Raw genomic sequence first — 22,473 nt, forward strand, 5'->3', positions numbered from 1 at the left:
CCCCGAGACATCTTCTGCGAGACTCAGATAGTGACAGCCATTGGCCGCTAGAGGCTGCAGTGCCCCGCTGTAGCTCCCGAAGTGGCCAGTCATGGCGCAGCTTGACGCGGCGACTAGTGCCTGTAAGCGCCAGTGCAAGCAATCGATAAGCTTTGATGCGCTATTCTTGGAGGTGGGACCCCCGAATGCCCCTGCCGCCGTTCTCGGTTTCTCCACCTTGATTCAAGCCCAAGGTACGAGCGGCCGAGCGAGTGCATGCGCTCCGTCCTATTCATTGCCATGATTATTAGCATTGTTAGCAGAAGATTCGTCAACTCGCCCGTTCGCTTTCTGTTCCGACTCTGGCTCAGGGCTGATCACAGTTCCCGGTGCGCTGGCTTGATCACGACACTCCTCGCGACTCTGGGCTGCCTTGACAGAAAAGCGCAACTTGGCGCACGCATCTATCTCTCCAGAAGCTCCAATTGTGCTTGACGACGTCGTTGCGCTGCGTGCTCTGTTCACCTAATGGTCCGGCCTCGTTGCCAGCTTTCGCGATTGAGGTTTCTCGCTGACCGCCCAGCTTCAGTCCAGTCCGTCAACAAATGAGAAGCGGTATCATTTCGAATGCCCGTCGACCCAAACCATCCACGTCGCACGCTCTCCTCGAACCGGCCCCGGTGCCCAACCTCCCACCCCGACCGAGCGCTTCCCCGATAGGCATCCAGCATGTATCCCGGAGGCCAGCGCCATGTCTCTTCCAATGATCCCAACAACAGAGGCTTCCCTCCTCCGCCGCCGCCGCCCATGTCTCCCCCCATGCAAGGCCCCCAGATGGGCAGCATGGTCATCCCGCCGCCGCCTCCACGATACAACCAGGGACCAGGCATGAATATCCCGCCGCCTCCTGGACCGCCTCCCATGCCCCAGCAGCAATCACAGCCGTGGCAGTTTGGCAGCATGTACAATAGCCGACAAGGATACCCGGTGCCTCCACCGCCCGCGTTATCCGGACAGGTCCAGCCGTACAACCCAAAGGTGCATGCCCAGATGGTGGCCATGGGGAAACCGTTGATGAGCGCGACATATGTGCCTTCGGGGGACCCGACGTTTGGAGATACACCTGGCATGCCGGGCTATGGGCCTGACGAATCGACATCTGTATCCTCTTCAACAATCAACACGCAGACCTCGTGGTTGCTTACGCCGCATAGCACAACAGACACGAGCATGACGCTGCCACCGCCCGAGGAGCCCAGGGACAGGAAGAGTGAGGCGGCCAGTGCCGCGTCCGAATCCTCGATACCACCCGAGGTTGCTGCGCAGTGGCCCCTGGACACTGTCCTCATATGGCTGGCCAAGCATCAGTTCTCGATGGAGTGGCAGGAGGCTTTCAAAGCACTCGACATCTCCGGCACTCTTTTTCTGGAAATCGGAACACCCCATGGTGGGCGTGGCAGCGTGGGCATGATGCACCAGCACGTGTATCCTAGGCTGAAGAAGGAATTTTTGAATGGCGGCATGCAGTGGGATTCAGGAAGGGAACGGGAGGAGGGAAAAAGGCTACGCCATTTGATCAGGAGCATCGTGGCTGGCAAGCCTGTAGACCCGGCCAAGTCGGTTCCTTCACACACGCGGAAAGAGAGCTCATCGGGAACGCAAGGGCCTACCAGTCTCCCTAGTGCTGGGACAGACCCGAGCGATTCACCAAACACGCCTCTGCATTCTACGGGACCCTTTTCGTCCCGGCGGTATTCTCAAAATCGTACTCAAAATGCGCCTGATGCAGGTCATCGCAGTATGCTGCAGCAACTCAGCAATGAAGGCACAAGGCGACCCAGTCCGCACACAAATGACTCCAATGAAGGTGGCACATTCCGAGGCGCTGCTGGGCAAGTTGAGAGTCCACACGGGAGCCCTGTACCGCAGCAGGCTACGTTCGCCCCATCAACCACTACGCCGATCTTGTCAGCTTCCCCTAGCCAGACGCGCTTTGCTCATCGTTCGCGGATGAGTACTGACTCGGCGGCCTCGAACGCTGCTCACTATGGCTCCGGCGTACCACCAGAAGCGCAGCATCGTGCCCTCAACTTTGACGAGATTATGCGGCCTCGACAGTCTCCTCACGAAGTTGGCGGCGATGGCTCCGTCGGATCTGAGCCTCAGTCGGCCCGTGACTCGAAGAGCTTCCTGGGCTTCTTGAGGAAAAAGAAAACCAAAGATGAGGCATCACACCACTCGCCCGAAGACATCGAGTCTCCGACCAGCCTGGACTCGGGTCTACCTAAATCCCATTCGTTTGCCAACCGCGCGGCTGCCAGTGACACGCATCTGCCAGGGCCTACGGGCGAGGTGAAACATCTTCGCTCCACGCGAATATATGTCCTTGCGACCATGGATTGCTGGAATTGGCGCATGTGCGACGTGACAGGTGCCAACACAGCAGCAGAGGTTCGACGCGAATTGTGTACGCAACTGGGACTGAACGACTTTGCAGAATCGGTCATCTATCGTACGGAACTGGGCACGTTTGATCACCAGGACTCTTTAGATGACCAAAAGTTACTCTCGACGAAGCGTACGCATGCCGATACGGTTGGATCCCTCAAGTTCTTCGTCATGCCTGGGCCTGCTGCTCCCGGGAACAACCCAAGCTTGCAGACCACCTCCCATGTACCTGCATCCCTGTCACCGGGCTATGTCCCTCCAGGGGCTGTACTTGATGAAGAGGCATATGCCAAACTCAATGGGCGTCAACGATCAAGCTCATCGCCGCCCACCTCACGGTCGAACACAATTTCAGGAGATCGCAATGAGGTCATGGAGGACCCCAAACTAGCACAAGAAGCTAGCGAGTACCGAGCAGAGATGGAGCGACGTCAGCAGGAGTACTTTGCGCGCAAGAAGCAGGCCACCAAGCGCGAGAGCCCGACCGGCCCAGAACTTACCACAGGCTACGGCATCGTCGGCAGCCGCCATGTCGACTTTGACCAACCTCGCAACTCGCCGTTTGAGGACAAGAGGCCGGAGCACCTGTTCCCACAACGCAAGCCGCCAGCGCCACCCAGCGACCCTTCTGCGACCTTGATCAAGGCAAACTCGTTGCGAAGCAAGCCCTCTGGACATCGAACGAATGACAGTGGGGACGGGTTCCCCACGCCCCGTCATCCGCTGGCTGCCGCGTCCGACCTGAACCCGAAGAAGGGAAGAGTCTCCCCACAAGGGGGTATCGGTGCTGCTCTTGCCGGCATGGGGCGCCACCTGGGGGCAGTAGGCCAGTCTGCAGCTAATGCTCCTGCGCCGCACAGAGTGATGACCCAACCGCCAGAGAGCAGGATGCCTGCTGAACTGGGTGGGAACAGTGTTCAGACGCGCACCACTTTCCCAGCCGAAGGTTCGTCTGCTGGCAGGAAGTCCAGGGGTTCTGAGTCTGGTTTCCAGGAGTCTAGTATTAACTTCAGGTCCTCGCCGCCGGCACCGCACACCGCAAAACAGCCCTCGCCGCAACTACGCAGAGCTCCTCCCGCCGATGATGACAGCGACGACGACTCGGACGATGGCTTGTTTGCCATTCCTCTTGCTGGTCGGAACAAGGGGAAGGCGGCAGCTGCCAGTCCAAGACCAGGCAGTGGTCAGGGGCACTCCAAGGGACCGAGCTTGACATTGAACATTCCCAAGTCAAAGAAACCGCAAGTGTCTTTCACATCGCCAAAGTCGTTGAACAGCGCCCACACGGGCGACAGCAATGATGATGCGCGTGCCCTCAACAGCGCTCATCGAACGCCGGCAACACCACGGTCGGAGGACTTTGACGAGAGGGAGAGCAAAATCAACCGCAGAAAGTCTTTCATCGAGAAGGACGTCTGGGCTAACCGTCCCCCAACTGCCGCCCTTTTGAACAACCTGGACGATTTCTTCCCGAACTTGGATCTTGACCAGCCTGTCTTGGATGAAATCGCAGAGGGAGACTCTCAACCATCGCCGATCCCTGAGGGCGAGGAAAACATTGATCGGATGCCGCAGACTCCAGCAGCTGGGCCATCCGGCTTGCCACAGCATGTGGCTAGCCATTCGCGATCAAACTCCACGTATAACGATGGAGACACACTTGGATCGGACGAGTCGACCCTCAAAGCGAATGAGCGGAACTCGATTGCGAGCAAGAGCAGCGCGCGCAAGTCTGGTGGCCTCGGCCGTATGAAGTCTATCCGTGAAGTCGCTAACAAGCGATATACTGGGGGCTCCCACAACTTTGGCAAGCCGACGAGCAATCCTAGCAACAACAACATCCTCCGTCGGAAGAGTACCAAGATGTTCAATGCCAACATTGTGCAGATTCGCCCGGAGCGTGGCAGTATCGGTCTACCGCCGATCCCACAGGATGTCTTGCCGAAGCGTCAGACCACGTTCCGCTGGTTCAAGGGCCAGCTGATTGGCAAGGGAACATACGGTCGTGTGTATCTCGGTATGAATGCCACCACTGGTGAATTCCTGGCTGTCAAGGAAGTCGAGGTGAATCCCCGGGCGGCCGCTGGCGACAAGGAGAAGATGCGCGAGATGGTGGCGGCCCTGGACCAGGAGATTGACACGATGCAGCACTTGGATCACGTCAACATCGTGCAGTATCTGGGCTGCGAGCGGAAGGAGACGAGCATCAGCATCTTCCTGGAGTACATTTCTGGTGGTAGCATTGGATCATGCTTGAGAAAACATGGTCGCTTTGAGGAATCTATCGTTTCGTCCTTGACGCGACAAGCTCTTTCGGGGTTGGCGTACCTTCACCGAGAAGGCATCCTGCATCGCGATCTGAAAGCGGACAATATCCTTCTGGATGTCGATGGTACTTGCAAGATCAGTGATTTTGGTATCTCGAAGAAGACAGACAACATCTATGGCAACGACAAGACGAACTCCATGCAAGGGTCTGTCTTCTGGATGGCGCCCGAGGTCATCCGTTCACAAGGCGAAGGATACAGCGCCAAAGTGGACATTTGGAGTCTGGGCTGCGTGGTGCTTGAGATGTTTGCGGGCAAACGTCCTTGGGCCAAGGAAGAAGCCATCGGAGCGATCTACAAGATTGCCAATGGCGAGACGCCGCCCATTCCTGAAGATATCCAAGGCACCCTTGGGCCGTACGCTGTGGCGTTTATGATGGATTGCTTCCAAGTGTGAGTTTCTCTTGTGTTGCTTCTTTTGCTGTGGCGTCTGAGCTGACTGGTACTTAGAAACGCGTTTGACCGTCCGACTGCGGATATCCTGCTGTCACAGCACCCGTTCTGTCAATACGACCCGGACTACAACTTTTTCGACACAGAGCTGTATGCCAAGATCAAGGGCACGTTCAAGAGCGAGTAGACCTGTACATGATTTTCTGTCATCTTGTTCGCAAATGTGAAGCGTGGCGTATGTGTTTGCAAGGGACGAGCGCATTGATTTGGGTACATTGGCAAAAGCACTTGGGCAGTACTAGTCAGGATATGGGCGCAGTGTATTGAGTCACTGCTGGTTCTGATTAAAGAGTCTGGTGTAGTTCAATTTACGTGAATGGTGACCGCAACTACTAGTGTAGCTGGACAAAAGATTTGCTCAGTAACTGGCCTTTGTAAGCACCCACACTGCTCAAGCATTTCTGTCTGCAAAGCTGGCCCCACAGTGTCAAATCTCACAACGCGATGACATCGACACTGAGTGAAGCTCCCCACACCTTCAACTTTCACTTCATCATTGTGCCTTCGCGTCTCTTTGCTTGACAACAACCCCTTTCTCATTTTGTCCGATGTGTAGTTGAGGCAACCCGATAAATTCAAGCGCCGGCCTTTGAGCCTCTCAACCCTCCCTCCTTCTCCCCAACACTCAACCCCGCCAGCGTGGCAATATGGCCACATCGAAGGCTCAGCTGAAGGCGATTAACGAAGCCATCAAGGACTCCAAATTCGATGAGGCGATTGAAAAGGCCAGGGAATTTCTGGCCAAAGACTCCAAGAACTACCAAGGGTGAACTAGTTCGCTGCTTCAAGACCGGACCTTGCTAACGAATCATGGCAGACACATCTTCCTTGGGTTTGCTTTGGACAAGAAACAGGACTACGAAAGCTCAGAGAAGGCATACCGGGCAGGGGTAGAGTTGAAACCCCAGGAAGCCCAGGCATGGCAGGGACTGGTCAAGATCTACGAAAAGCAGGGGACGAAGAAGCTTGGGCCTTACCAAGAAGCCGTGATCAACTTGGCGCGCATCTTTCACGACGCAGACGACCAGTACAAATCGCAGGATGTGGTCAACAAATTTACAGACTACGTCAGGACCAATGGCGACAGGCTAGAGTATGCCGACGCGCTCTGGATCACCCTTCCTGAGAGTCCCATCTATCCCCTCCTAGAGGGTCGCTTACCGCACCCCAGCCAGACGTACGAAAGAGTGGCGGGAATTCTTGAGGACTTTGAGAAGAAAAAGATCAACACTCTGATTGGAGAACGGCGGACGAGGCTTGGCGCGAAGCTCAGCGAGGTCACTCTCGAGGTCAAGCGCGAGGTATACGCGCAAAGTCGGCTGGAGCACATCTACCGACAGCTCATCAACTGGACATCAGATGACGACATTCGACGCCAATACGAGGAAAAGCTATTGCTTTACTGCTACGAACGTCTCTTATGCACCCCGCCAGGCGAGCTCAAAGACCAAGAGCGACAAAAGGTGTTTGGTCTGGCCCGCGACATGGTGGCGATCGACCACCCACACAAACTAGCCTGGGATATTACCGTCGACTGGCAAGACCACAAGGAAGTCAGCCAATATGACCCTGCGGTTTTGCGGAGCTATCGCCAACATTTCCCCGAGAGTGATCTGTACAAGGTTATCACCGCCTACTTGACCAGTACCATCTCGCCCTTTGGGTCACTCGACGGAGAAAATGACGGCAAGGAAGAGCGAAAGGGTTTCATCTCGAAAGCGTCTGACGAGAGCGAAGACGATGACGAGGGTGGCGTTGCCACGTACATCGTGCCATTAACCGACGAGGACCGCATGACGATGTTGACTGAAGGGGTCACGTTGCTCACCTCCCCCTTTGGTTACAGGCTAGCTGGGCAGATGTTCTTGCACCATGGAGAGTACGAGACGACAGTGGAGTTTATGCGAAAGGCCAAGACTTTCATCAGCCAGGAGAAGCTCAAGACAGGACTATCCTTCAGCAACACTGAAGACTCTTACAATCTGAGTCTCGGCACAGCACTCGTGTACTACCAATCACCGCGACACCACACTGAGGCGAAATCATTATTTGACAAGGTCCTTGAACATGATCCCAGCTCCACGCAGGCCATGATTGGCGTCGGCCTTATCTACGAAGAGGAGGAAGAGTATGATCAAGCCATCGACTTCTTGAGCCGCGCCCTCCAGAGAGATGATGCCAATGTACGGATCCGATCGGAGGCTGCCTGGGTCAAAGCCCTCAAGGGGGACTGGCAAGCTGCCAAGGACGAATTGCAACAATGCATTGAGCTCATCGGAACCAAAGATCCACCCAAGCATCTACTCGCGGACACACAATATCGCCTCGGCTCGTGCAACTGGAACCTGGATACCAGTCGGCAGGCGCGCAAGAAACGAGGAGCTGACAGCGCTTACGCCCTGTGGCTGGCAGCGCTCAAGAACAACTTGAACCATGCGCCTACCTACACCAGACTGGGCATTTACTATGCCGACTATTCCAAAGACAAGAAGCGCGCCAGGCGCTGCTTCCAAAAGGCTTTGGAGCTCTCATCGGCTGAGGTGATGGCAGCGGAGCGGCTCGCCCGGTCATTCGCTGACGACGGTGACTGGGATAGAGTCGAGCTCGTCGCGCAGCGAGTTGTCGATTCGGGCAAGGTCAAGCCTCCTCCCGGGTCCAAGAGGAAGGGAATCAGCTGGCCTTTCGCAGCTCTCGGTGTCGCTGAGCTAAACAAGCAAGATTTCCACAAGGCTATCGTGTCGTTCCAGTCGGCGTTGCGGCTTGCGCCGAATGACTATCACTCCTGGGTAGGACTCGGCGAAAGCTACCATAGCTCTGGACGGTACGTGGCCGCGACGAAAGCCATCATGAATGCGCAGAAGCTTGAAGAGGACTCGGAAAGTGATGTGTCGGGCGACACGTGGTTCACCAAGTACATGCTTGCTAACATCAAGCGTGAGCTCGGCGAATACGACGAATCGATTGACTTGTACGAGGCCGTCATGAAGACACACCCCGAAGAAGAGGGTGTTACGATTGCCCTCTTGCAGACCATGGTGGAGAATGCCCTCAGCTCAGTGGAAAAGGGTCTGTTCGGCAAGGCTATCCAACTAGCAAAGGATGCCATTGAGTTTGCTGGGAAGACTGAAGGGTCGGTCCAGGAGACCTTCAACTTTTGGAAGTCGCTCGGCGACGCGTGCTCCGTCTTCGTGTCCGTTCAAAGTCGACTGGACGAAATTCCCGCCGATAGTGTACAGCGCCTCGTGGGCTTCGTTGCAAAGGAGGCAAGTGATCTTTACGCAACATATGACAAGGTTGTCGTTGAGACCAAGGGCGACGAGACTCAGTTCGGTCAGGGGCTGGCCCATTGCTTACATGCCATGATCTACTTCTTCAAGCAAGCCATCCATGTCTCATCGGTTGACCGGTATGCTCAAGCAGTGGGCTACTATAACCTGGGCTGGGCTGAGCACCAAGCTCACACCTGTCTGCCCGGCGATCTGAGCAAGAAAGCGAGTGGCTACTCCAAGACTTCGATCCGCGCCTTCAAGCGAGCAATTGAGCTGGAGGCTGGTAACTCGGAGTTTTGGAATGCACTGGGTCTGGTGACGTGCTACACGAACCCTGAGATATCCCAACACGCGTTTGTCCGTAGTCTGTACCTCAATGAGCGGAGTCCTGCGGCCTGGACGAACATGGGTGCTTTGGCACTTCTCTCGGGAGACACCAAGCTCGCCAACGAAGCATTCACGAGGGCGCAGTCTACCGATCCCGATTATGCTCATGCCTGGCTGGGCCAGGGCTTCGTGGCGCTGATGTGTGGTGATGGAAAGGAAGCTCGCGGGTTATTCACCCACGCCATGGAAATCGCAGAGGCATCGTCCATACCGACACGCCAGCACTATTCGATATCCATGTTCGACCACATCCTGGCTGCCCCTGCCGGCCTCAGCATAGCGTCACTTGTGCAGCCCCTATTTGCACTTAACCAACTCTGCAGCCTTCGTCCGCATGACCTTGCATTTGCTCATCTCGCAACCATGTTTCAGGAACGCACGCGGGAGAGTGGGCGTGCTGTCGAGATTTCCGAGAAGATCTGCTCACAGCTCGAGGCGGACTACGAGAAGACCGAGTCCGCAGAGAGCTTGGCGCATTTCATGCTTGCTAGGACGGATCTGGCCAGAGCATACCTTGCAGACGGCGACTACGAAAAGGCCAGCGAGTGTGGCAGTATGGCTCTTGAACTGAGCTCTGACGAGGGCGATAACGAGCTTTCGCGCGAGCAGCGCAGCAAAGCCAGACTATCAACTCACCTCACCGTTGGTCTCGCAAAGTATTATCTCAAATCCTTTGACGAGGCGCTGGCGAGCTTCGAAGCTGCCTTGGAAGAGTCAGACCAAAATCCAGATGCCACATGTCTGCTTGCGCAGGTCTTGTGGGCACAGGGCACGGACGACGCAAGGGAACGAGCTCGTTCTATTCTCTTCGAGGTCATCGAGACGCATCCCGGCCATGTCCAGTCCGTTCTCCTGCTCGGTGTCGTCGCTCTCCTAGACGATGACGAGGACAGCATTGAGGCCGTCGTTGAAGAGCTCCAGGGACTCCGCACAAACGATAAACTCACGGCCAGTGAGCAGTCTCACATCGGCGAGGTATTACGTACGATTGCTGCCGTCAGTGGAAAGAAGGAAGACATGACAAACCAGGTACAGAACGACATAATGTTGTACCCCCATCTACCACACGGTTGGTCGAGTCTTGCCGAGACATCAGGCGATGAGCAAGCGGCACAGATGGCACTCAAAGTCGCGACAAGGGGGATTCCGCCACGCGGTGTCCTCGGAGGTGAAGACGTGTCGAGGGCGTATTCGGGCACAGGCCTGGCCGGCGATGCCCAACGTGCTGTGCTGCTTGCGCCCTGGGAGAAAAACGGCTGGAGTGCATTGAGTGTAGCAACAGAGGGTATCTAGACTTGAACAATAAGAAAATGGGTATCGCTATTCTACTGTGTCGGCCTATCCTGACCAACTTCTGCTTTTAATCTCGCTAGCCGTCCCTCCACCCACGTCCTTTGCCAGGCGTCAATCTTTCCACCCAGAAACACACACTTGTCAGCCGTGAGCAGGACGGTCCCTCGCGCCACGACTGTGCCCCTTTTGAGAAGGATCTTTTCCCCCATCATGGTTTTGCCAATGCCAATCTTGTCTATGCGTCTCAACTCGATGGCGTACACTTTGTTTCCCGCACGATCTTGCAGTGTGAGTCGGTGTATCGCATTCTTCCCTGCCTGGGTCGGCTGCGCTTGTGTCGCTGGCTGGGACTGTGTGCCCACATTCTCGTTCTCCTCGCCTGTGACTTGAATGACCTCCCTTCCCCGTGTCCGCTCGCCACGCTCAATGGCCTCTAGCTCCTCGACTTGCTCCCAGCGGCTGACGCTGAGGTTCTCAATGTCCACGACCTGGACGTGGGTGTCTCTGCCGAGGACAACTTCCTTTGCCGCCGGACTGTCGATGCCGGCTGGGAGGGTCGGCAGAGAAGGGTTGATGAGGGGAGACGATGTGAGGTCAGAGGAGAGGATTCGTGATTTAGCGGTTGCGAGAAGTGAGGGTAGAGGAATGGACGGAGAAAGGGAGGAAAGAAGATTTTGTGAAGGGGGTGGGAATGATGATGCTTGTAGAGCGGATTTGATCTGAGAAGGGACGTCCATTCCGGGATGAAGGCTTGACTTAAAGTCCTCGCTAGTTTATGGCGTTTAGAACAGCAGCCTGCTTGATGTGAAAGGGAAATATGCTGATGAGTTGCAGAATAGGTGTGGTATCGGGTAGGTCAGCGGGCTGCGTGCCGGACCTGACAAAAAGGGTCCAGACGATTCCAATGTCACCCAAGCTGCTATCTCGACCAGAGCTGACGTCGACGACAGCACGACGAGACCTGCCACAACCAGCACATTTGCCGTCATCACCTTCACCGGCCATCATGTCCACAATAGCCTCTCCGCGACCATCGTCGCTCCGTCGAACACCTACCAACTCTACTCGTCCGTCGATCGACACCGTCCGGTCGGCGGTGACATCCCCGACTCTCGCACCGACCACCAACCCGGCACCACAACCTACAAAGCGTTCCAATCGAGCTGCGCTCCGAGAGTACTATAACCTGCGCGCCGCGGCGGCACCTCCACGCATCGAGCTTCCTGATTCCGAAGTGCCGGCCAGTGACATTGACGCTGAGGACTTCAAGGCCGAGGAGTATGTCGACAAGGTGGTAGGTGAGAGCACGCTCGAGGAGCTGCTGCGACTGTACACGCGCGTGCTTGGGGAGGTCAGGGCGCTGGATGCGGAGAAGAAAGCTCTGGTGTACGACAACTACAGCAAGCTCATCACAGCCACTGAGACAATACGAAAGGTGAGCAGTGGCAGCTGGGTTCTTTGGCACTATAGTGGGCTGACTTGAGCAAAGATGCGTGCGAACATGGACCCATTGAATCCTATGGCGTCGACGCTGGACCCGGCGATTGCGCAAATCTACACACAAGCTTCGTCGATACGAGAAGCACTACGTCGGGATATCCCGCCACCCGAGTCGGAAGAAGGAAAGAAAAGAGATGCCGAACAACGGCGGAGACGGACGAAGGAGCTTGCCGTCGAAGCGCTCGCCACACCAGACAGAATGCGTGCATTGGTGGAAGAGGGGAAAATGGACGAAGCGAGGAGATTATGGGAGCGACCCAGGCAATTGCTCGTGTCGTGGAAGGAGAAATGTGTTGGAGGAGACGAAGTGCAGCAGTGCATTGATGAGGGCGACGACGCCCTGCAGACATCGGAGGGTACACAGTCCTCACGGCCTTCGAAAGACTCTATCCGCATTACCAGGGAGGAGGTGCCATGAACCATCATCAATTAAATTATACAGCGAGATACCCCTTTAGATTTCTAGAGATCCTTCACATCGATAATGGTGAACGGGTCCTTGTCGTATTTACTTACCACGACTTCTGCGTCCTTGACTTGTCGTCTTAAGTCTTCCTGCAGTCTGGGCTTGAGGACCTCCTGGAGGTAAGCCCTCTCCGAATTACTGTGAAAGACAGTGACAAGAGTCCTGCCCTCCTGGATGGCGCGCAGTGCGGAGTGGTGGCTGGTCTCGCCCGTCACGATCAAGTCGACGTCGGCCTTTTTGAGGACGTCGTAGCCACTGCCGGCGCAGACGCCAAAGGACTTGACCTTGGCTGTTTTCGGGTCCGAGCCCACGGGCGAGGCGATCATGATGTGCTGCAGCCCACCCAGTTTCTCGGCTAGTCTCTTCAGAATCTCATTAAGGGGGACTTCATCGGCAAAGTTGCCAATGGCACCGTACCCAGCGGGCGAGTGAGACTCGGGTGCTGTGTTGCAAGGGACAGCGACAGATCTCTCTGACTTGTGCTCGCCGGAGATGACATTGGCCAACCAGGTGTTCAGTCCCTCTGGTGCAGCGTCCACAGCTGTGTGTGGGCAGTAGACGGCTACTCCAGCCTTGGCCAGGCGAATCAGCGTTGCTTGCTGGGGATCATTGTGGGTAATGCTCTTCAAGCCACTGAAAATAAAGGGGTCTGTTCTCTTAGTTTTTGAGGTCTCCGCGAGACGCAAGGGGTAATAGTAGACTCACGATAAGAAACAATCACACTGGCTCCTTGATCAATCGCATCGACAGCCACTTGGTAGGTCAAGTCATTGGTCACCATAACCACTGGCTTCCGCTTGTCGGTGCCGTCGTCAGTGTTGGACAGGAGCAAGCCAACATTGTCCCAGCTTCTGTCTGCCAATTCCTCGGGATATCTGGTCTTTTTAGCTTTTGGATGCCACTTGAAAATCTGAAAAGACAAGAAACATACAATTTCTTCATAGAGTCCACTACCGACTTTGTGAAAGAGGATGGTTCGACCTGCCACGCGCCCCAGGCAGCGCCAGTGGATGCCGGCGAAGTCATACTGGTGTGCTGGGGATTGTAACGATATGAACAAGCCCTCGTTTGCTGTAAGCTTTGAATTGCGGATGCACTGGGTGACAAATGTCGCGTAGGGATCTTCGAGCGAGAAACAAAGCTTCTAGTCAATCTGAAAGATCTCATGGCGCATATGCAGCTCCCAAAATGCCAGAACGAATTCCGAATGCAAGCTAGCCCAATGAGCTCATACCGTGCAAGGTGCGGCCAAGCGCACTGTCTCCGCAATATCTAATCAATCAATCTAATAACGACCAGCGAAAGACCCCTCCAAATCAAGGACCACCATCACCGAAACGCACCAGACATGGCTGAAGCGTTGACCACGGAGTCTCTCAAGGAGATCATTCTGTCCCGACTCGACGCCACTCATGTCGAGGTGACCGACATGTCCGGTATGTTCTCTCGCGCGACCACCGCAACCCGCCTGCGCCGCGCATAAGCTAACAAGCATGTTTCCTAGGTGGCTGCGGCCAAGCCTTCACCACCGTCATTGTGTCTCCCCAGTTCCAGGGGCTCAACTCGCTCAAGCGCCATCGCCTCGTGAACGGTGCCTTGAAACAGGAAATCGCGGCGATACACGCCTGGACGGCCAAGTGCAAGACACCGGACGAGTGGCAGCGCGACCAGGGCGAGGCGAATCGACCAGACTTGGAGGGGACCGTTGGCGGCAAAGTAGAGGGCACAACGCAATAACAAGGAGGGATACCAGGGAAAAATGGCTAGCAACGACACATTGGCTATACGGAACATGTATGCGCGGGTCAATTTAGAGAAAGTCGTGCAAACAAAGTGATTGGGTACGCCTTTGGGCCCTTTTTTTCTCTAGAATACCAACCAAATGCATGCTACCATATCTACTACAGCCCTGACACTAAAACAAGCCGAGCAAGTCATCGCTATCCTTCTTTTGCCCCTGCGGTTGCGCCGGCTGCCCGTCCTGCGCATTCTGTAGTTGTATGGCGGCGGGCAGGGGCTCCCCGGACGGCTGGCCGCCAAAGTTCAGGCCCTCGAACCCGTTCATCAGGTCATTCATGCCGCCGCCGCTAGTCTGCTGTGCAGGCATGGGTGCAGGGGAGGATGTAGATGCCGGCGCAGGCGCAGGCGCGTCAAACATGCTCATCATGTCAGCCATGCCACCAGATGCCTGCCCGCCAACCGCTGGGCTGGCCGTCCGTGAAGGCGCTCCGCTGTTTTGCTGCTCCTGGCTTGCTGGCGCAGCACCGTCAAAGTCGATATCCAGTAGGTTTTCGACATTGTTCTGCTGGGACGCGCCGGGGGCACCGCTGGGCGCAGATGCCGCAATAGGGTTCTCGGCTGCGTTCTGGCGCTGCTCCTGGATGGCAGCGCGTTGTACCTCGTCAGCGCCGAATCGGCCCTTGCCGACAAAAGACTCGGGGGGCTTGTGGTAGACAGAAGCAAGTGTCGATAGTTCTGAGAGCAGCTGCTCAAGGAGTTGTGGGGGAAGGCTGGTGACAGTTGTGGAAATGGTTGGCTTTTCGGAGAGAACGATATTCTGCGTGGAATAGTCAGCATTGATACATTGGCATGGCGCATGCGGGACGTACCTTGGCAACGTCGAGATCGCCAGACAGAAGACGCCAGTAGACATAAGCTCTGTCACGAATATCCGGGTTGTCGTTCTCGGCGGTGGCAGATTGCAGCACCTTCTGCACGAGCCCTTGCGCACTGCTCGGCTTCTTCAGGAAAAGCTTGACCGCAGCAGTGAGGATCTGCAATTGCGTCTGCGCAAATTCCTCATTAAACTCATCCACAAAGCTCGCCAGGATCTCGTCGGCATTGCTGATCCTCTCAGCGTATTCTCCCACGATCCAGATCAGCGAGGCCCTCGCCGTCGGCTCGTCCAGTTCATCAATGTGCTTGCAGAGTGTCGGAATGACACCCTCGAAGCCAGGGTATTTCCTCAGAATGTCCTTGATCACCACTACCACCTCCTGAACCACGTAATTGACCTTGGTGGCCAGGAGATCCTCCAACGTCTGCACACATTTGGCGCTTGCGCTCTCGATCTTGATGGCGACCTGGCCGATGGCCTTGACGGCCCTCTTGACAAAGTCCATGTCGACCTCCAAAGCATACTCGGACAGCTCCGCCAGCAGTTGCTCATAGTTTTTCTCGTTTGCTATCCTCACCATGATTTCCAACTTCTGCAGCTTGACGTATGGAGGGTCGTTGTACTTGCAGAAGAAGACGCGCATCTCCTTGCTCAGTATATCGGGCTTGGCCTGTAGGAGGAGATCGATGTTCCGCAACGCAACGTACTGCACTTCGGGTGCCGACGCAACCAATGTGACCAAGGGGGGGGCCATCTTCCTGAGGTATGTGGCCACAACCTTTGGCTGGATCGACCTCATGTGCGTAAAGACTACCTTGACAGCGGCTAGCACCACACTTGGGTTGACGTGCTGAAACTGGGGCGCAACACGCTCGCAAATGTGCTCGGCCTCCTGGACATCCGTCGCACGGTAATCGGCCAGCGTCGTGAGAATGGTAACGCGACCCCACTCGGTGCATTCGTTCAACGCCATGAGGAGTTTCTTCAACTTGGCCGCGTTGACCACGAGGGCGTTCGTCTCCGGGGCTGTCTCTGAGATTTCCGAAAGCGCCTGTACTGAGTTTGACACCACCATCGGGTTCGGGTCGCCGATAAGCTCTTGCAGCGACTCCAAGAAACCGTTTTCGATACACATGGCTGGGTTCAAGTCGAATAATTTGGCAACGCAGATCGCAGCTGTCTTGCGCACGTATGGCGACTCGTCTCGCAAGGTCTTTCTCAAGGGTTCTTCCATGTAGTCCACCATCTTATCGACACGAATACATCCCATCGTCCGGATCGCAAGAGCTCGTATCAGCGGGTTCGGGTCTTCTGAGTCTTGGACAAACGTGTTGACGGCGAGAATGCAGAGGTCGGGATGCGATTTGGCGTAATTCCTAGGCTTGTCAGTTCCGCCGTAGAGTCACAAGATCATGGCTTGACTGCATACATTAGATATAGGTACACAAGCTTCTTTTGGTCCAAGTCTCCTGTCGCAATGTTCTTGAGCACGTCAGGGAACAATGCCGAGACATCTTTGCCAAGCGTCATGGCCATGATGGTCTTTTGGATCGATTCCTTGCGCTCGTAGGCATATTGAGATACCAGGCCAGCTCGCAGCTCAAAGGTCTCGCCTTTGCGAGGCACCTGGAAGGCGCCTCGGATGCGGTTGACCGCCATGTTTGCTCAGTGATCGAGGTCGCGGTTGGAGGGGCAAGGGGTCGCAGGGACGGTTGGCGTTGAGGCTCCTGTAGAGCCGAAGCACAGAGAGAATTGACAGCTGCGCTTGATGATTTCTGACCTCCAACAGCAATCTCAGAAATTCAGCTGCATCTGGGGTCTCGTAGCTGGTCGTGTGGTTGAATGCGCAGACCAGGAGACGAGAGCACTGTTGCTGCCACCTCTTGTTCGGGGGCGTGGCTGATTACAGTGGCTGACTGTGGCGTCAGCCGAAGGCGGGTATCCACCTTTCTGAGTTCAAGTCTCTACCTACTCCTGAGTCCTGAACCTCAGGCAACCGAGGAGAAGACTACAGCACAATAGTCAAATCACAATGAGCAGGAGAATTGATCATCTTGCCATCATCCCAGTAGTCTGCCACTGAAGCTTTGTCCCGTCAACATGGCCAACTTTCCAAATCTGCGCCGTCTCTTCATCGAATCACGCACCGACAATGAAGAGCGGCAGGTCTCTCGCAAAGCTGTACGTTGACTACCCACACGCGCACGTGGACTTGGGTGTTGACCGCGTCCAGTTTTACAATGCTGTCCTCTTCATGGGATCAGTCGCAGTCTTTAGCGTTATTGCACAAAAGCTCAATGCTGGGAAATGAGCAAGGGACGTGACACGAGATGGGCTAATTAGGTAGCCTTCGATGACATCAAGCCAACAAGATACCCAACACGGAGCTTTGCTATCTATGATTCATCCTCTACATCGTCTTTGGTTCCCTCTGCGGCCCCGTTTGCGACTGCCTTGGCCTCCTGTTTCCGCCAAAGTGAGGCCAGAAACTCATTCGTGCTGGCCTCGTCGATACCCTTATCGTCCCTCTTCTTCAAGAACCGCGGGAAGCGCATACTCAATCCTCGCTCGTCGCTCACAAGCCCAATAGCGGCCGTGTATGTCGGACTGAGCGTGATATCCGCGAATGCCATCTCCCAGACCTCTTGGGGCTCGAACCATATATCTGGACTTGGTCCCGAGTACTCCACAAAGCTTGGCTTCTGAACGTGCGTGTTCTTCATCTCGCCACTTTCCTCGCCATTGTCGTAGAACTCTTTGTTCGCCTTGTAGAACGCATCGGTGAAACCCGACATGCATTTCGTCACAACCTCCAGCGAACCGGCATCTTCGTTGCGTACCGCCATGAGGATGGGCGACCACCACTTGGCCTTGCGACCTTGACCATGCCAGCCTGCTACCGGTATCATATCGAGGGTATCGAAGTTCGAGTTGTAATCCTTCTTGACTTTGAGCCATGAGTCAAGGCGCTTATCAGGTTCGTACGTTGCTAGCAGTGGTTTTCGACGTGATTTCTTCTCCCCGCCGTCATCAGCACTGCTCTTGGCTTTCGACTTTGCTCTTGTTTTGCTTTTCGGAGTGGTGGGTATGTCATTGGTGACATCGTCGCCGTTGCCAGCATATGGCACCGTCACAAGATTGTCCAGAATCTTGACCATGATACCCTCACACTTGACATCTGTCGCTTGCTTGAAGAAGTCGAGGACAGTCTCTGATTCGCTAGACGTGGCGTCTAAGCTTTGCACCCACGTGAAGTGATGGGGTATCTCGACAAACAGAGATCGAAGGAGCTCTCTTCGCTCGCGGAATGACCTGTCAAGCAGCGGCTGTCCATTCAGATACATGAGGTCAAATGAGAACAGGCAGACGTCAATCGCAATACTGCCTATCGCGACGTCTTTCCTTGCTCGATTCGCGAGCGTCTGAAATGGCTTGAGCTCTCCGGTTTCTCGGTCGACCGCCACAACTTCTCCCTCCAGAATGAAGCTCCTGACACCGTCGCCCCGTATCTTGGGCACCATCTCTACGAGATCCGGGTACTTGTCTGTCATGAGCTCCAAATGTCGAGAAAATATGGAGACTTTCCCCTCGTCATCGCAGTGTATTTGTGCCCTCTGTCCATCGTACTTAAATTCACAAGCAAAATCTCGCCCCTGGAGCTTGGTGAGCATCTCGGACAGGTCGCGCGTAATGCTTCCCAGCATCGGACGCAAAGGGATGTGAAGTGTGAGTCCACATCGGACCAATAGCTCCTCGCAAATGCCAATCTCGAGGAGCACCGGTATGAGATCGTTGTAGTTTGGGCGCTTAGCAAAGCAGGCCTTGACTATCTCCTCGGGGCGACTCCATACTTCCGCCAACTCCTCTTTTCGGAGTTTTGCCAAGTCCTTGGGAAGCTTGACTGGAAAGTCCGCTCCTGGTGGTCGTGACAACAGGAATGCTCTCGAAAGGGCAATGAGCATCGTCGTTTTGACTGCGCCTATACGGAGGTGCTGACACAACGTCCGTACCACGAAACGACTTTCTTCGCCACCTCGTGCATCTTGAAGCAATCGGTCAACGAGCCGTTGCTTAGCCTCGCCGCTGCCATGGCCCTGGCTGTTGGCTATTTTGACCAGACTCTGATACACCCCTTTGATAGTGAGGGGCTTGGGCTTCCTCAAGGTAAAGCTTTGTTTCTTCTTCGCTTCAAAAGCAACATCTCCCGCGTCGCCGTACTTGTCGTAGATGACCTTTAGCGATCGACTGTCGAGCCCGCAGACCTGTTTCAAAGCCTTCGAGATGGCTGATCCGCCAAGTCCAAGCTCAAGTGAGATGTAAGGTGGCGAGATGGAGTTGGTCGCCAGCCAGACGGCTGGCAGGAGACTGGACGGGTCTGTCTCAATGAGGAGTCTCAAGCAATTGACCAAAGTATCTACAATCTTGATCCGACTCGCTGTGGCGCTGACAAGAACAAAGCACCTGGTAAGGAGTGCGTATGTCGCGTCACCCCCTTCACCAGACCAAGCAGTCTGCAGTTCACGAGCGTACTTGGACGGGTCGAACTGTAGAGGTGATTCATCGAACGGTACCGTCGAGGTTATAGAGTCCTCTGCCAAGCCTGCTGACTGCAGAGTCAAGGTCTTCTTCCGACCACTTGCAGTTGCGGCTGATTCATTCTCTGCCCCGGGTCCTACCTTTGACTGTTCTGTAGGCGCCACTGAGCTAGAGACAGCAGTAGCTGTCTGCTTGTCGGCTTCTGAAACCCCGCCGGACTGGTCCGCGTCTGCATTTGAGGCCTCTTCTTGATTCCATTCGTCTTGCAGTTTCCGTGCTAACTGCTCATCTGTGAGCTCCTGATCCGATGCCGCAGCCTGAGGCTGTTGTTGAAGAGTCTCCGTCGGTATACTCTGTTTCTGCTTGTTGAAAAAGAACTCGAGGCCCTTGGAGGCCCCGTTGGCGCTTTTGGAACCGTTGTTCAGCTTCCTCTTCTTGGCGGGACTTGACATGATCGCCTCAGGTAAGCCATGTGACCATTGGTCATGGCAATTTCAAATAACAAGATGGCATGCTTCGTCGACTTCTGCAGTCTCGGAAAGCTTAAGCCAGTCGGCACAAAACAGCCGTGATTTTTGCTGTACTTCACGACTACACTTTCAACACGCTAGTTGAACCGCGAACCTCTATGACGATACTCGACGCGGTGGCACGTGACCTTTAAATTCACACGTCCGGCGCGGAACATTACGACCCCGACAGCCCCTCCAAACGCACAACCACACAAGCACTCCGTCGAAATCTTCCCTGCGCCCCACCATCGCGAACCTCCCCTCCAACTCCTCCCTATCCCCGGCCAACGAACCCCCTCAACGACCGGCAAGATGAACGGCGAAGACCCGCCCGAGAGGCCCGAGTATATCACCAGCATTATCAACGGCCTCGAGCGATACAACCCCGAAGCTGTTGGGTCCCTCGAGACCTATGTGCAAGAACAATGCGAGCAGAAGTACACTGATTGCAATGCCAACCGCACCCTGCTGAAGCTGTATGTTGGCCCCCCAATCGATCTCTTCACACACGGCGCATATACTCTGATGATCCTTCGTCAACGTTTCCTATTACCTGACATGGGGCCTTGAACAGCCTTGCAACCCATGAAGTCAGCTATAATTACTCTGAATCGCGCACCAAGCCACCCTTGTTTCATACCACGGACCAAGCGCGCGCTAACATCTTGCGATGACAGGTACCAGCTCAACCCCGACCGTCTCAAGGATGAAGTCGTCACCAACGTCCTCGTCAAGGCCATGACCCAGTTCCCGTCTCCCCAGTTCCACCTCGCCCTCCATCTCATCAACCCCTCCGCTGCCAACCAGGGCGAACTCCACGAAGCCCTCAGCAAGTTGCGGACACTCAACTCTCAGCTCGAGGGTGCGCAGTACGCGCAGTTCTGGGCGGCCGTGGACGGCGACGACTTGTGTGCCGATCTCATCGCGGACATTGCCGGCTTCGAAGACATGATCCGTCTCAAGATCGCACAGCTCGTGTCGCAGGCTTATCGTGAGGTCGACCTCGAACTTCTCGAGAGCTGGTTGGGTTTCAGCGCGGATGCGACGAAGCAGTTCATCGAGGAGGTTGCCGGGTGGACCGTCGAGGGCGATAGTGTCAAGATCCCCTCCAACCCTGACAACGAGGCCAAGAAGACCGAGATCAGGGAGGATGTTAACGTCGAGCAATTCGCGCGGGTGATTCGACGGTCGTGGGAGGACACCATTGCGGTATAAGGTTGGGGTCCTGCTCAGGGATAATCATGATGGAATGAAGTTGTATCGGATCACAGAGGGTCAAAAGGCGTTCATGGGCATGTCATTGCAGCGATATCAAATACTCTAGAGGGATGGTATCCAGATTTCACATTTGGTCATTCACGTTGTCGTCGTTATTGTTGGTTTGTCTACTCTTTCGCAAGCTCCTCCCATTGCACCCCTGCCCATTCCTCCAGATACCCTGCTTGTCCAAGCTCCGTGTCTCGTGGTCTGCAGTCTCTTTCGCAGACACCGACGATGATTGTCCCCCACTCCATACCATCAAGGCTCATGTCGTCCCCTTCCAACTCAACGATGGCTTGCGGTGTGAGCTGTACCTCGAATGTCCTTCGGCCACCGCAGTTAGCGCATCCTGGGATGCCTCTGCCCGAAGCCAGCTTCTTGCCGATCGCATCTGTTTTGCTGTACAGTAGCGGTGTTCCAGCATATTCGTATCGAATCACCTGCTCGGGGTTCTGAGCCAGTCTGTCGGCAAACTTCTGGAACGCAGCGTCCATGCTTGATTCGAAGGCCTCGCGATCAATGGCGGACGGCTCCTCCGCGTCGGCCGCTTCCACGCGTGCATTTGCGGGAACGTTGGTAGGTTTAGGATCGAGCGTCTCGTAATCGGCGTCGGCTAGGAAGAGCGTCGGGTAGGGCTTCGGCATCTTGTCCTCCGTCGGCCAGGGCTCTGGTGGTGGCGGTGGTTGCGCAGGCGGGACGTTGAGTGCCAGGGTCTCGGCAAAGGACTTTGTGAGTCCAGCCGTCGAGACTTCTTGTGGTTTCGGTTTCTCCTCTTCCTTCTCCTCAGGTTCGCTGGGCTTGGCAAATGGGTTTGCGCTGCCAGTGCCACCACCTCCCCCAAAAGGGTTGGCAGAACCACCTCTCCCGAAGCTGGAGGCTCCAAAGAGTGCGTCACCGAGTGCTACTGGCTTCGCTTCCTCAGCCTTTGGCTGCTCTTTCTTTTCTTCTTTTGCGGGGTTTGGGGCCTCTTGCTTGAAAACTCTGACACCCCTCAATACTCGCACTGTTCCATCCCGTCGTCTACAGTTCGACCTGCGACAGCCGAAGACATGTAGGCGTCGTTCGTGACCGGGGAACTTTTCAGGGAGCTCGCCATTTAGTTGCAGAAGCTGCACCATCATATCACTGCAAACTTTGCATCGCGCCAGGGCAGCCGAAGGCGGCTTCTCAGGGTCTAGCCAGTCCTGTCAAACCAGAGTTAGGCGAAGGAGAGGTCTTCGTGTGGTTGTGTAGACGTACAGGTCGGCCACCTAGACGGCTGATGATATCTTCATCGTCAGCCTCTTTCGAGGCGTAGCCCAAGAGCACATTGGTCTCTTCAAACTCGCCTTCCGAGGAATCTGAATCGTAGTCGGCCATGGTTGCTATGCGCCTGGATGAGAGTGAAGCCGATGGCAATGGTGGGGTCGAAACTTTTTTTTCTGGA

General features: G+C 55.4%; 11 protein-coding genes across 11 annotated transcripts; 6 read left to right on the forward strand and 5 right to left on the reverse strand.

Moving 5' to 3' along the window:
* Positions 1-226: 226 nt before the first annotated feature.
* On the forward strand, positions 227-5,552 carry F5Z01DRAFT_713704 (protein kinase). Its single transcript, XM_046266500.1, has 2 exons — positions 227-5,147; positions 5,205-5,552. The coding sequence occupies exons 1-2, from the start codon at positions 709-711 to the stop codon at positions 5,332-5,334; spliced, it is 4,569 nt and encodes a 1,522-aa protein (XP_046114462.1). The 5' UTR covers positions 227-708; the 3' UTR covers positions 5,335-5,552.
* A 127-nt stretch (positions 5,553-5,679) lies between these two features.
* Positions 5,680-10,179, forward strand: F5Z01DRAFT_739848 (uncharacterized protein). The gene is made up of 2 exons (XM_046266833.1): positions 5,680-5,973; positions 6,025-10,179. The coding sequence occupies exons 1-2, from the start codon at positions 5,855-5,857 to the stop codon at positions 10,154-10,156; spliced, it is 4,251 nt and encodes a 1,416-aa protein (XP_046114463.1). The 5' UTR covers positions 5,680-5,854; the 3' UTR covers positions 10,157-10,179.
* Positions 10,173-11,269, reverse strand: F5Z01DRAFT_357730 (uncharacterized protein). The gene has a single exon (XM_046259283.1). The coding sequence runs from the start codon at positions 10,891-10,893 to the stop codon at positions 10,189-10,191; it is 705 nt and encodes a 234-aa protein (XP_046114464.1). The 5' UTR covers positions 10,894-11,269; the 3' UTR covers positions 10,173-10,188.
* Positions 11,163-12,074, forward strand: F5Z01DRAFT_629254 (Vps51/Vps67-domain-containing protein; the record flags this gene model as incomplete). The annotated part of the gene is made up of 2 exons (XM_046261650.1): positions 11,163-11,591; positions 11,646-12,074. The coding sequence occupies 2 exons, from the start codon at positions 11,163-11,165 to the stop codon at positions 12,072-12,074; spliced, it is 858 nt and encodes a 285-aa protein (XP_046114465.1).
* Positions 12,075-12,104: 30 nt separating this feature from the next.
* Positions 12,105-13,302, reverse strand: F5Z01DRAFT_665853 (GTP cyclohydrolase 1 type 2/Nif3). Its single transcript, XM_046264185.1, has 3 exons — positions 13,054-13,302; positions 12,828-12,997; positions 12,105-12,771 (listed from the first exon to the last, which is right to left on the reverse strand). The coding sequence occupies exons 1-3, from the start codon at positions 13,287-13,289 to the stop codon at positions 12,119-12,121; spliced, it is 1,059 nt and encodes a 352-aa protein (XP_046114466.1). The 5' UTR covers positions 13,290-13,302; the 3' UTR covers positions 12,105-12,118.
* A 53-nt stretch (positions 13,303-13,355) lies between these two features.
* On the forward strand, positions 13,356-13,955 carry F5Z01DRAFT_730061 (bola domain protein). The gene is made up of 2 exons (XM_046266690.1): positions 13,356-13,558; positions 13,627-13,955. Exons 1-2 carry the CDS (start codon positions 13,471-13,473, stop codon positions 13,857-13,859), a joined length of 321 nt encoding a protein of 106 aa, XP_046114467.1. The 5' UTR covers positions 13,356-13,470; the 3' UTR covers positions 13,860-13,955.
* Positions 13,956-16,636, reverse strand: F5Z01DRAFT_665855 (adaptin N terminal region-domain-containing protein). Its single transcript, XM_046264186.1, has 3 exons — positions 16,169-16,636; positions 14,732-16,115; positions 13,956-14,679 (listed from the first exon to the last, which is right to left on the reverse strand). Exons 1-3 carry the CDS (start codon positions 16,396-16,398, stop codon positions 14,038-14,040), a joined length of 2,256 nt encoding a protein of 751 aa, XP_046114468.1. The 5' UTR covers positions 16,399-16,636; the 3' UTR covers positions 13,956-14,037.
* A 103-nt stretch (positions 16,637-16,739) lies between these two features.
* On the reverse strand, positions 16,740-19,870 carry F5Z01DRAFT_665857 (putative DNA ligase I). Its single transcript, XM_046264187.1, has 2 exons — positions 16,973-19,870; positions 16,740-16,920 (listed from the first exon to the last, which is right to left on the reverse strand). The coding sequence occupies exon 1, from the start codon at positions 19,725-19,727 to the stop codon at positions 17,136-17,138; it is 2,592 nt and encodes an 863-aa protein (XP_046114469.1). The 5' UTR covers positions 19,728-19,870; the 3' UTR covers positions 16,740-16,920; positions 16,973-17,135.
* Positions 16,840-17,050, forward strand: F5Z01DRAFT_677672 (uncharacterized protein; the record flags this gene model as incomplete). The annotated part of the gene is made up of 2 exons (XM_046265381.1): positions 16,840-16,920; positions 16,973-17,050. 2 exons carry the CDS (start codon positions 16,840-16,842, stop codon positions 17,048-17,050), a joined length of 159 nt encoding a protein of 52 aa, XP_046114470.1.
* F5Z01DRAFT_665859 (putative eukaryotic translation initiation factor 3 subunit EifCk) lies at positions 19,870-21,136 on the forward strand. Its single transcript, XM_046264188.1, has 2 exons — positions 19,870-20,263; positions 20,465-21,136. The coding sequence occupies exons 1-2, from the start codon at positions 20,100-20,102 to the stop codon at positions 21,000-21,002; spliced, it is 702 nt and encodes a 233-aa protein (XP_046114471.1). The 5' UTR covers positions 19,870-20,099; the 3' UTR covers positions 21,003-21,136.
* A 36-nt stretch (positions 21,137-21,172) lies between these two features.
* Positions 21,173-22,406, reverse strand: F5Z01DRAFT_629184 (programmed cell death protein 2; the record flags this gene model as incomplete). Its single annotated transcript, XM_046261646.1, has 2 exons — positions 21,173-22,231; positions 22,287-22,406. The coding sequence occupies 2 exons, from the start codon at positions 22,404-22,406 to the stop codon at positions 21,173-21,175; spliced, it is 1,179 nt and encodes a 392-aa protein (XP_046114472.1).
* Between the last annotated feature and the right edge of the window lie 67 nt (positions 22,407-22,473).

This window comes from Emericellopsis atlantica (genome assembly GCF_019669845.1).
Source record: "Emericellopsis atlantica unplaced genomic scaffold F5Z01scaffold_35, whole genome shotgun sequence".
Classification (NCBI taxonomy): Eukaryota; Fungi; Ascomycota; class Sordariomycetes; order Hypocreales; family Bionectriaceae; genus Emericellopsis; species Emericellopsis atlantica.